This window comes from Theropithecus gelada, chromosome 2 (assembly GCF_003255815.1).
Source record: "Theropithecus gelada isolate Dixy chromosome 2, Tgel_1.0, whole genome shotgun sequence".
Lineage (NCBI taxonomy): Eukaryota > Metazoa > Chordata > Mammalia > Primates > Cercopithecidae > Theropithecus > Theropithecus gelada.
The window spans coordinates 18,877,630-18,890,696 of NC_037669.1; the positions used below are offsets into that span (position 1 = coordinate 18,877,630).

Below are 13,067 nucleotides of genomic sequence, written 5' to 3' on the forward strand. Positions count from 1 at the left end.
AAAATAATATAGAAATGATTTTAAGATGATTTAAGAACTTAACAACAGGGCTAACTTGGCATTTGGGTAAAAGCTTTCAAATCCAGTGAGACAATTTATCCTATTAATAAATTAGTAACTCTGGTCCTGTGGAATTAACAACTATTTAAATATATTAATTTTTAAAGGAAAACAAAATTGATCATGCCAGGTCTTAGGGGAAATATTTCGCTTATGTACTTTTCATAATTTTTCTCTCAACAGGCTGAAGGTGAACATATACTAAGGAACATATACTAACAAACATATAACAGGTACATACCTCCACCTACTGGATAAGCTGCGTAAGACAGCTCTCCTATTATAATCCTGGTTTTCGTTCCATGCTGCTATTTAAACTAGAAGTGACTTTGAAATGCTATTTTATGCTTAAATTATTAATTTTTTTAGAGATAGAGTCTTGCTCTGTCATCCAAGGAATGCATTGGCAGGATCATAGTGCAATACAGCCTAGAACTCCTGGGCTCAAACGATCCTCCCACCTCAGCCTCCTGAGTAGCTAGGACTACACAGGCATATGCCAACATGTGTGGCAATATTTATTTATTTATTTAGAGAAGAGGTCTCACTTTGTTGCCCAGGCTACAGTGCAGTGGCGCAATCCTGGCTCACTGCAACCTCTTCCTCCCAAGTTCAAGCAACTCTCCTGCCTCAGTCTCCTGAGTAGCTGGGGTTACAGGTGTGCACCAACACACCCAGCTAATTTTTGTATTTTTAGTAGAGACAGGGTTTCACCATGTTGACCTCAAGGGATCCACCTGCCTCAGCCTCCCAAAGTGCTGGGATTATAGGAGTGAGCCACTGTACCTGGTGACTTTTTATTTTTGTAGAAAGGGGTCTTGCTATGTTGCTCAGGCTGGTCTCAAACTCCTGTCCTCAAGCAATACTCATGCCTAGACCTCCCCCAAAGTGCTGGAAGTACAGGTGTGAGCTACCACGCTTGACCTGTGACTAATTTAATGATTGTAACTAAACAGCAACAAATGCATTATAAAAATAATCCCTAGGTAAAAATATGAGTCTAGGTGAGTCTCATTCTACTTCAAGCAAATTATGATAGTATCTTATAATGGACCAGCACTTAATTATTTATAAAACATTTAAATGCAACTAATTCAGACAACCCTGTGAAATAGGAGGGCACAGGAATCTGTAAGTGGATTGCACAGCTAGTCAATGACAGGGCAGCAACTTGACTCTGGGTCTTCTGACTTAAGTATAGCCTCCAATAAGCTAAAAAGAGCCCTGTTTGTTCTCTAGGTCAGATCAACTAGGTAGTTTCTAAAGACCATTAATTAATAAGTCTAATTAATAATTAATAAATATATTGCCTAAAATCAAAGTGATTTTTTTTTTTAATCAGCTAAGGTGAGATTAAGTAAATGTTTAACTTCTCAATCAAGTTATTTCCAAGTATTGTGGCTCTATCTCTTCTGGGCTAATTCACTTGGCATTAGACTATACATCTATCCTTCATTTCCTAAAAAGTTTGTTTTGCAGTTACAATAGCTTCCATGCTAGTGAGTTCCTGTGATTTCCTTAGATATTACTCTGAAATAAAGGTCATTATTTTCATTCTTACTATATTGGTGGAACAGGGATGATAACAAATCATTACTTTAACACATAAAAACTATCTTTAAGATCTTCCCCTATATTGCTGTCTCGGTTTTATAAAAACTGAGTAAAAAAGATTTGCTATCGTCAGCCTATGAGCATTTACTGAGAATCCGCATGTACAGGGAAGTATGTGAGGTGTCATGAAGAGAAAATGGATATGGACGCTACAGTTCCCACCCTCAAGAAACTGAAATTTTATTGATTACCACACATAAATATGGTATAATGTTAGAAAGTGACATATTATGAAAACAAATTGTATATATACTAATCCCATTTTCTGAAAACAAAACCAAAGGCAGTCTCTGTGTGCTCATGCACATGTGCAGGCTCAGAAAAGGGTACAATGAATACACCAATTACCCTTGAGTTGGAGGTGATGAGGGAGCAGATGGACTTAGATGAGCGGGAAAAGTCTGTTAATTCATACAATTCAATGTGAGGACTTGCATTTCTGACCGTGAGAGTAACGGACTAGACTTATCGTTCCGCCCTAAACATACCTGAGAAAGTGGATAATATATATGAAACAACAGTTCTCAGACTCGGGCCAACAGGCTGCCTCGGGCAATAATGACCGAGAGAAGGGAAACAAATAAGGTGAGGCCTGCTATTTACTGTCCCAGTACTGTCTGTAGAGTTTCCAGGCCACAATGCAGGGAGGGAGATCCCCAACAAAGCCTGCCGTTCTCACTGAGTTACGGAGACAGAGCTGAGAGTGGGAGGCCAACAAGGTAGCTAGAATTTATAGGCAGAGATTAGGAGAGAAGAGAACTATAAAGATAGAGTGTGTGTGTGAGAGAGAGGCACTTCTAGGATGTATAAGGAGTTTTCCCTTAAATCTTCAGCTGCATGTAAAGAAACGACCTATGGCCAGTAAAAGAAACACTGGAAGGAGTCAGCAGGACAAGTCTCAGAGCTCCCCAGGTCTGGGAATTCCTTACACTGCCAACAGGTAGAACGAGAAACCTCATAATACATGGGACACTGCAGTGAGTACTTAGAACAGTATTGTCGGCCGGGTGCGGTGGCTCAAGCCTGTAATCCCAGCACTTTGGGAGGCCGAGACGGGCGGATCACGAGGTCAGGAGATCGAGACCATCCTGGCTAACACAGTGAAACCCCGTCTCTACTAAAAAAATACAAAAAACTAGCCGGGCGAGGTGGCGGGCGCCTGTAGTCCCAGCTACTCGGGAGGCTGAGGCAGGAGAATGGCGTAAACCCGGGAGGCGGAGCTTGCAGTGAGCCGAGATCCGGCCACTGCACTCCAGCCTGGGCGACAGAGCAAGACTCTGTCTCAAAAAAAAAAAAAAAAAAAAAAAAAAAAAGAACAGTATTGTCTCAGTGGTGGAGAAAAATGAGAAAATTAAAGGCTGTCCAGGTCCTGCCTAATGAAGTTTAAAAGCAAGCCTTGAAAAGATCACATTGTTTCCAGTAGCTTAACTACATCCCAGAATAAAGCTCAAAAATATTTCAGGGAGTAATAATAACAAAAAACCCCAGTACCAAACAATGTAACACAATGTCTGGCATCCAATAAAAAAAATTCAGGCAGGTAAAATACGATCCATAATATCAATCAATATAAAAAGACCCATATATGACATAGGATAACATTAGCAGATGAGGATATTAAAAGAGCTATTATATATGCTCTATGTTCCAGAGATAGAGAAAAGCAGAGACACATTGGAGACATCTTAAAACCCCCAAACTGAACATCTAGAGGTGAAAAGTACAGTATCAGAGATAAAAATACATTGGACGGGAATAATAGATTAGCCAATTCAGAAGAATAGATTAGTGAACTTGAAGACAAAACAGAAAACTTTCAAACTAAAACACAAAGAGAAAAAGACTGAAAAAAATAAAGAACGGAGCATTGGTGAATGGTGAGATACCTTTAAGGGTCATAATATTCATAAAATTAGAATTGGGGAAAGGAAATATTTGAAAAAAAAAAGAACTACAATTTTCTAAATTTGATGCAAATCATAACCTACATATCCAAAAAGCTCAAAGAACCCCAAGCAAAAAAAAAAAAAGGAAGAAAAATATTACAAAGCCACATCAATCAAACTGCTTAAAACAAATGATGAAAAGAAAACCTTGTAAGGAGCCACAGAAAAAAAGATGTATCACATTTTGAGGAACAGAGATAATAGCAGAATTCTTGTCAAAAACAACGCAAGCCAGCAAACAGCAGACAACGTATTTCAATTATTGAAAGGAAAAAACAAAAACAAAAAAACCACTGGCCAACCCAGATTTCTACATTTAGAGAAATTACCTTTCAAAAATGAATGCAACAAAGAATCTTTTTCAGAAATACCATTTAATGTTGTTAGAAGTTTTTATAGTATAAGCCTGAACAATTCTTAAAATTCCAAAAATTTAGCTATATTCCACACGCACAATAAATGTGATACAAATAAATATGGACATGGTAGGAATAAACAGCAGTCAAGTTCAGGGGCATGAAGTAGAAGATATGTATGGAGATGGTATTGTTATTGTAACAGGGAGAGGCTCACCAAAGATGAAGTTCATGTGAAGCCAAGGAGAAGAGAAGAAGAAAGAGGCCTTGAATAAAAGCAAGGAGTTAAGATGCATATGAAAGATAATGAGCCCCTAGGAGGTTTTTGAACGGAGAGATGAGAAAAGTAGTAATGGAAGACTTTTTAGCAAATCATACATGATAAAAAATAAAAATATATAATCAAAATCAAACTCAGGAAAGTTTGAAAAAAATGTCATCGTTTCAGTTCTTTTTTTCCACTTTGAGACAGAGTCTCCCTCTGTCACCCAGACTGGATTGCAATGGAGTGATCACAGCTTACTGCAGTCTCAACCTCCTGGGTTCAGGTGATTCTCCCACCTCAGCCTCCCAAGAAGCTGGGACTACAGGCATGCGCCACCATGCCTGGCTAATTTCCTGTATTTTTAGTGGAGACAGGGTGTTGCCATGTTGCCCAGGCTGGTCTCAAACTCCTGAGCTCAAGCAATCCCAAAGTGCTGGGATTACAGGAGTGAGCCATCATGCCCAGCCCCATAGTTTTGGTACTGATGGGAGACATCTATCTTCCTTAGGCACGAGGACTCCTCCATTTAAAGATCAAAGAGATACACATCTGAATAACATCCATCTCTGCCTGCTCCCCACCCCTTATCATTTCCTCTGGCTCATTCCAGCATCTTCATAATTTGTTGCTAACTAAAACAAAGATTCCATAATTATAATTAGATGCTAGAGCAATTCTTCATGTAAGAAAAAACAGAAGTTTCCCAGATAAAAGTTGGTGAGATGATCTTCAGATGAATTTTCAAGTCTATAATATCCCATAATTTAATGCATGTTGGTTTTCAGCTTTATTCTTTTTTTACCTCTTGCCTACAGAGTAGAAATCTGGGAACAAAGGCTCTCCATCATCTGGTGAATTGTAAAAAGCTTCATAAAAATAAGAAATTACAAGGTCCCTTTTAGATTTTCTTAATAAAGTGTCTGAACAATTCAATTAAAAATGCAATGACAAAAATCAAAAAAGTACTCACCATTACAATCACCAAAAGGAACCTAGAACCACTGAGAATTTTCTAAAGTCAGAAGAGTAAGGCCAATAACACTACCTAAAATAACCGCAAGAGGGTAGTATAAGATGTTCTTAACTTCTACATCTCTTTTATACAGGAGAGCTCTGTGACTTTTGGCAACCGCCCATTTTAAAAATGTTTTTTAAAAATACCTTGGTAATCATTTTACCTTATCTTGCTCCATACCAGGCTCTCTGTACACAGTCCATTTCTGCCCATCATCACTGTACAGGATTCTGTAGGCAGACACATAGTAATTGTGTTCCACCATGGTGGATCCAGTGGTTATAATGCCTGGGGAATGAAGAGTTGCTTTCATTAATGCACATGGTCTGATTCTCTAAGTTTGTTCAGCATCAAAGTATAAACATTTGAAATGCACAGCTCAAACATTTCTAATTAAGGCTCATTTCCATATCCAAGTGCACGTTTTCATCATAACAATTACTAAATCCTTGGCCTTATTCCCTTGGAGAGATAGGAAGAATTATGGGTGTGCATTAAGTAAAGAACTGTTCTATTTTGGTGTCTTGTGTTTATAATGTCGTAAAACAGATTTTGACTACTGGGTAAGATGATTCCTGGGAATGAACAGATTAAAGATGATTATTGGTATTATTTACAGTACCAAAACAAAATAAATATTTTAACAAAATTAAACCAATCCCAACCAATTATTCTGACCATTTGCTAAGTTCCCCTAAATTAAATTTATACTCTGCACATGTGGAAAATTGATGATCTCATCATTTAAAATGGACTCCTTTAACGAATTTTTCTTAATGACTGTAAGAGACTGTTATTTTAGATGTCTCAAGACCACTTTACTGAAACACTACCTTAAAAAAGAGTTTCAGTACAATGGAAACAAAAAGCTGTTACGAATTAAATACTGTGATGGTTAATACTGAGTGTCACTTGATTGAAGGATGAAAAGTATTGTTCCCGGATATGTCTGTGAGGGTGTTGCTAGAGGAGATTAATATCTGAGTCAGTTGACTGGGAACGGCAAACCCACCCTCAATCTGGGTCGGCACCATTTAATCAGCATCAGCACCGCCAGAATAAAAACAGGCAGAAGAACGTGAAAAGACTAAACTGGCTTAAGTCTCCTGGCCTGCATCTTTCTCCCATGCTAGATGCTTCCTGCCCTTGAACATCACCCTCCCAAGTTCTCAGCTGTGGGACTTTTGGACCTTTGACTATAGACTGAAAGCTGCACTGTCGGCTTCCCTACTTTTGAGGTTTTGGGACTCGGAATGGCTTCCTTGCTTCTCAGCTTGCAGATGGCCTACTGTGGGACTTTACTTCGTGATCATGTGAGTCAATACACCTTAATGAACTCCCTTTTATATATACATCTGTCCTATCCATTGTGTCCCTTTAGAGAACCCTGACCAACACAAATAACTCCTTTTCTCTGCCATGTTTCATTAAATGTGTCTCCAGTAATATTAACATCAGTGCAAACACATAAAACCATGTAATTAAAATTTTAATGTCTACCAGTTTTTCAAATAAAGTAAGTGTTACAAATTGCTCTAGAAAATTTTATCTTTTAACCTGTTATTTTCTTTTCCTTATTCAAATCTATTTGTAACCACTGGTATTCATCAGTGGCAAAAGCAGCCCAAGGCGGTCCAGGTTTTTTCAGCCTGGCTTTTTCGGGTTTCCAACTGTTCTCTTGCCCTGTGTGGTCAGTCCACTCCAGCACAGATGATGCTGTTATTTGAGGATCCGCGATCACACCAGACTCCATCCCCAGTGTTCCATAACAACCTGAAACAAAGAAAAGACTAAATTTGGTTTCCAGGTATAATTTCAAAATGCATGTAGACCTGCTCACTGAAAACTTTCTATTCCATCTTTAATTAACATACACTATGCTGATAATACACTGTAACAGAGAAATTTCAAAACTAGGCAAGTGTTTCTTGGGCATATGTCTTTGTGTATCATTAGGAAACCTACAAACATGCTCATTTCCAAGCATGACTGTTAGTTTAATGGAGATACATTATCTTCTCCCTGGGACACTCTTCCCAAATAACTGAGTAACTCACTCCTTTACCTCCTTCAGGTTTCTGGCCTATGTTACCTTCTCCCTGAGGCCTTCCCTGGGAGGAAGGCCCTTCCCAACTTCAGTCCAGTTCTACTTCTTTATTTTCCTACATCTTTATCATATTGTAAACAGTATATTATTTATAAACAATAATTTATTCATTGCTTATCATCAATCTCTCACTACTAGAATGTAATCTCCAGGACGGCAGGATCTTGTTCACTTTAATGCTGCTCTATTACTCGAACCAGAGCAATGCCTGGCACATAAAGAAGGCACTCAGTAAATATTTTCTGTTGAACAAATTGATTACTTCTTTAGACAAGTTCAAAAGTCATCTTTCTTAAGGAACCTTCCTTGCTTACATGACCATTTCTCTATAAATATAAAACTTCCAATTTGTTCTATTCATTATATTATTAGATAACCATCTTACCTTATGGTGTTATTATGACAACTAAGTGAGAAAGTACAATAAATCAGCAAGTGACACAGTGCCTGACAATGTTCAAAAATATTAATTATATAAATAAAAAATTATAAAGTCCATAAAAGGCTTACCACTTGTTTTAAATGTAAAAAGACTTGTAGATAAGTGTCCCCTGAAAGACAGAAGGGTTTTTTTTTTGGTGATACTCACATAACACATGATTGCCGCATATTTAGTGAAACATTTTCTCTTGATTTGGTTCTCCCCACCCAACAAAAGAACCAAGAAGACTGTATGGCTAAAAATTAGACAACTAATATTGTTCCTAGGGAAAAAGTCTCATTTCTAAGCAGGACAACTTCTGAAATCAGCATAAACAACTTTCTCTACCAGTATCTAGCACCCAGTTTCACATGTGATTGTGCAAATGTTCTCTATGTAATCTTTCATATGTACTTCTTTTTCATAATTTATTTACTCATTGTTTACTGTCAATCTCTCACTACTTTATTTCATGAAATAAACGGATTCTTAACACTTTCCTGTGGCAAATGTTACACTAAAAGGTCTAATTCTCAGAGAATGAGGCTCAAGTGTTTTGGGATAAATGTAAGAAAAGTTGGGTACTAATAGATTTCTTTTTCTTTTCTTTTCTTTTCTTTTTTTTTTTTTTAAGAAGAAATCAACATCTCATGGAAGAAGTCTCAGTGTACACTCCTGCCTTTAGTCCGACATGCGAACCATTACAAGAGGATGCAATTTTTCCCTGTTTTCTTTTTTAAAGCATGAAAGAGAGAATTCACACACACTAAATCTTTCTAAAGGTATAACATGGTAAAGGAATGAAAGGGTCTGCACAAAATAATCTAGGAAAAAAAAAAAAAAAAAGGGAAGGTAGTTGAGTCTATACCAGGGATGGGCAAATGACTGCCCATGCATGGCCTGTTTTGTATGGGCAGTGAGCTAAGAACAGTTAAAGAGCTGTAAATAAAACAAAAAAAGAATAAGATGCAGAGACATGTGGCCTGTAAAGCCTAATATATTTATTAGCTGGATCTTTACAGAACAAGTTTGCTGAATCCTGTTGTATACCAATCTGGATATGGATGATACTCGAGTCTTCTGAATGAAAATTGGCCTAGGACCTCTGAAGAAAAGCTGGTTTCAATTAGCCTTAGTGTTGTCTGAAAGACTGAGCATATCTAAGAGACAAGATTTATACAAACAGATTGCTAACACTGCATTTCTATTTAATGTTTCAACTTCTGCTTTTGATGCCTACTCTACGTTTTGTAAAACAGTAGAACACTATAGATACCACGAAAATACATCCTTAAAATATTCTCTTAGAATGAAAAGAAGATTCACAATAATGCGTATGATGTAATACTTTATGTCAAATTTAAATTTATATTTAAAGTATTTCAATTATCTTGAATCCCCATGTGCTATAAGGGACACAGTAGTTAAGCCTTTCAATCTGTAAAATAAATGAGGATCTCGCAACAAACTTCTAGACTCATATGTAGACTTTAACACTTAGAAAAGACAGAAGAAACACATTACTCTTCCAAAGGACTACATTTTTGAAGAACAATAAGCTAAGGTAGTACACCACCACCTATACTCTTCAAAATATGCAGACACTGGCCCGGCATGGCGGGTCACGCCTGTAATCCCAGCACTTTGGGTGGTCGAGGCGGGTGGGCCATGAGTCAGGAGTTCGAGACCAGCCTGGCCAACACGGTGAAACCACGTCTCTACTAAAAATACAAAGTTACTTTGTACAGGCATGGTGGCACACACCTGTAATCCCAGTTACTTGGGAGGCTGAGGAAGGAGAATCGCTTGAAACCGGAAGGCAGAGATTGCAGTGAGCCAAGATCACGCCACTGCACTCCAGCCTGGGCAACAAGAGCGAAACGGTCTCAAAACAAAACAAAACAAAAAACAGACACTGAGCACGCTAACGTGAGTGCTTACTGCCTAAACGTTCTTTCATGAACACCATTAACAGTGATATTGCTGAGATCTAGCTAGTTCTTAGCCCACTGCTACCCAGAATGCTAATTATAGATAGCATATATTTTTTAAATTGCATATATACTTACACCACAGATGTGACGTTGTTAGCCAAAGAACTTTCATAATATGGGATACCTTTACTAATTACAACACTGATTTGGCCACCCAACGTGTTTGACACTACTCCTGCATGCACACCAGCCATGCACAATGGCGAGGACTTAAGGAAGGGAAAAAGAAAAGATTCGTTTTTAATTTTCTCTTAATAATTCATAAACAAGACACTCTACTTCCTCGAGAAATCAGTTAATCTAGGCAGTTTCTTCGTAAACATAGATTATTGGTACTGGAACACTAACAGTTTTAGCAGAAAAATAGAAAATGCATATTACTAAAAAATGTCTTAAAAAAGTAAAAGGTAAGGATATATAATTAACACACCTCTAACTACTCTGGAGTTCTAAAAAAATAAAGTTATATCACAATTTTCAAATAAGTTTATATCCAGCTTACATCTCTATATCCATGAGGAATTGTTCCAGATATCTCAGCAAAAGGAAGCAGACAACCAGCTGGGCAGTACTTACTGAGAAATGAAAACAAGCAAAAGGTTACATAATGCTGCATTTTACAGGGAAAAAAGCAACCCCCCAAAAATATCACAGACACATTTTTCAGTTCAGGGTGAATACCATAATTTCACTACCCTGAAAGACTCACCAGTTCTTTTTTTTGACACGGAGTTTCACTCCTGTTGCCCAGGCTGGAGTGCAATGGCACCTTCTTGGCTCACTGCAACCTCCGCCTCCTGGGTCTCAGAGATTTTCCTGCTTCAGCCTTCCGAGTAGCTGGGATTACAGGTGCGTACCACTACCCCCGGCTAATTTTTGTATTTTTAGTAGAGATGAGGTTTTACCATGTTGGCCAGGCTGGTCTCAAACTCCTGATGTCAGGTGATCCGCCCATCTCAGCCTCCCAAAGTGCTGGGATTTCAGGCGTGAATGACCGTGTCCGGCCAGGACCACCAGTTCTAAAAAGCCCCTTCAGACTTTCTTCCATCCATACATATATAATGTGTCTTTACTCACACATTTGCAACTTTTTTTTTCTTATTACATACTGCCTTGATTATTTTATTTCATAATGAATGGTAGACACGTTTTTACTATAAGACCTATTCATCAAATTTAAGAGCTACATGATATTCTATTCTGTGGATATGCCATAATATGTTTTACCAACCCTCTATTGATCCAATTTAAGCTGTATTAAAAGAAGTACATTCACTCCCGCTGCTACCCATTCACCCAACACATTTATTTGAATGTCTATTATGCTGTCTGTTGGGTGTAGGGCGGTACAAGGTACTGGGTTTACAAAAGTCAAACAAATATTGCCCCTTTCCTCACTGAGTTTATATCCCAGTGGCAGAAGACATTAAACCAATACTTACACAAAGAATTGATTTTGATTCTGCTATGAAGAAAAGTCACGCTGAAATAACCGGAAGAAATCTAACTTAATACAAGTAACAAAATAATTCAGTAAACTGAATGAACTGCCAGGTAGCACCCTAAGTGCTTTAGGTAATCCATATAAGACCCCTATGCAGGAGATGCTAGTGTTGTCCTCATTTTAGGGAACTGGGAAATTAAGGAACTGTATGCCCATTCACACAGCTAGCAGGCAGCAAATGGGCTCTGGAGTCCGTGCTCTTACACAGGGCTCTGTACCGCCCCCAGTCAGGGAATGGGGGTGGCAGAGTGGCTCTCTAAGAAACTGAAGCCTCAGCAGTGAGTTAAGGGATGTCACTAGAACAAGTGGTGGGAAATGCACACTTGTCAGAGGGAAGAGAACAGCATGAGGCAGGACGGCCTGGGGCATGTCTGGAAGTGAGGACAGCAGTGCGAGTAGGTGGCAGAGAGCAAAACTACGGTTAGTCAGAGAGAAGACTGGACAGATGGGCAGGTAATGCAGGAGCCTTGTGGGCTATGGTGAGGAGTCTGGAATATATTTCTAAGTAAAAATAGGAAGCCAGTAAAGGATTTTGGCAGCTTACATACATAATCTGATTAGTATTTTTAAAAAAGATGATTCTGGCTCCTGGGAAGAAAAGAGATAGCGAGGAATCATGAGTGGAGGCTGGGACGCCATTAGGCGATAGTACAGCAGCCCTGGAGAGGGACAATGGGAGCTCGGATTTGTGGCAGATCATGGAGTTGGAGAGTGGCGCGAGTGCAGCTGACCCTCTGCCAGAGCTGTCTACCATACACTGATGCCAGAGTTACCCCAGCTGACCAGGGTCCCCCTCAAATGCTGAAGAGGGCCCGCTTCCCACACAGAACCATTCTTGAAGACAAAATTAAGGTTCTTGGGGGAAGTGGTAGTAAGTTTGGAGGAAGTTAGTAAGATGGCTCTTGAAAGATGAGAATGACCTGCCAACCAGAGAGGAGGCAAGTGTTTTCTGGTAAAAGCTCTGTGAGCTCAGAGCAGTGTAAATAACTCAGAGTCATTTCAATATGGAGAACATAAGATAAGACTGGAAAAACGGCCTGAGGACTGCTTGTGAAAGACCCAGAAGACCAGGTTAAGGAAATTGGAACAACTGTTTTTTCTCATAACAAGTAGTTTCTCAAGACTTTTCAGCAGGGAAACGGTCAGATATGTATTTGGAAAACAGCTTGGCAGCAGTGTGAATGGCAGCCAGCAAACAGAAATAGGAACTCGATTAGAGGCATAAAGGCATAAAGAAGAAAAATAGTAGAAATGGTACTTGAGTAACAACACCGGAGAATTCTAAACAGCCAAAACCATGCTCTTTCAATTTTTTGAAAAAACATAAATACCTTTTAAACTTTTATTAGCAGTTTTGCCAGATTTTGAAAAGCAACTAGTTCTACTTTCAAAGCATATTAAAATACTTTCATTTTGCAGATCTAAATGCTACAATAAAAGCAAAATGTAAACATGCAACTAAATGGCTTTATGCTTTAAATAAGCTTTAAATAAGCTCTAATTTATTGAAGTCTCGGAACAATGATACGTATCACACAATATACATTAACCCTAAGAGTATACAGCAGAATGAAAATGAAGAAGTGAATGAAGAGTAACATTTAAGCAAAAAAAAAAAAAAAAAAAAAAAGTCACAAATATGATCATACCTGAACTCAGGTTCCAAAAAATTGGATGCAGTGTCCAAACAAGTAATTAGATCTAGAAAAACAAAAATAAAAAACCGATTGCATTAATATACAGGATTCCCTTGCTGAAACTCCAAGTGTCTCAGAATTCCAAACT

General features: G+C 38.4%; 1 protein-coding gene across 2 annotated transcripts in view; it reads right to left on the reverse strand.

Annotated features, from left to right (window-relative positions):
• The window catches only part of DCBLD2 (discoidin, CUB and LCCL domain containing 2), a 91,443-nt gene that overhangs the window by 14,244 nt on the left and 64,132 nt on the right, over positions 1-13,067 (reverse strand). For both annotated transcript variants that reach the window (XM_025376221.1, XM_025376222.1), the window contains exons 4-9: positions 12,932-12,983; positions 10,281-10,353; positions 9,854-9,987; positions 7,874-7,914; positions 6,814-7,029; positions 5,420-5,544 (exon numbers count right to left, since the gene is read on the reverse strand). In XM_025376221.1, the coding sequence (XP_025232006.1) occupies positions 5,420-5,544; positions 6,814-7,029; positions 7,874-7,914; positions 9,854-9,987; positions 10,281-10,353; positions 12,932-12,983 (641 nt within the window). The remainder of the gene's footprint in view (positions 1-5,419; positions 5,545-6,813; positions 7,030-7,873; positions 7,915-9,853; positions 9,988-10,280; positions 10,354-12,931; positions 12,984-13,067) is intronic.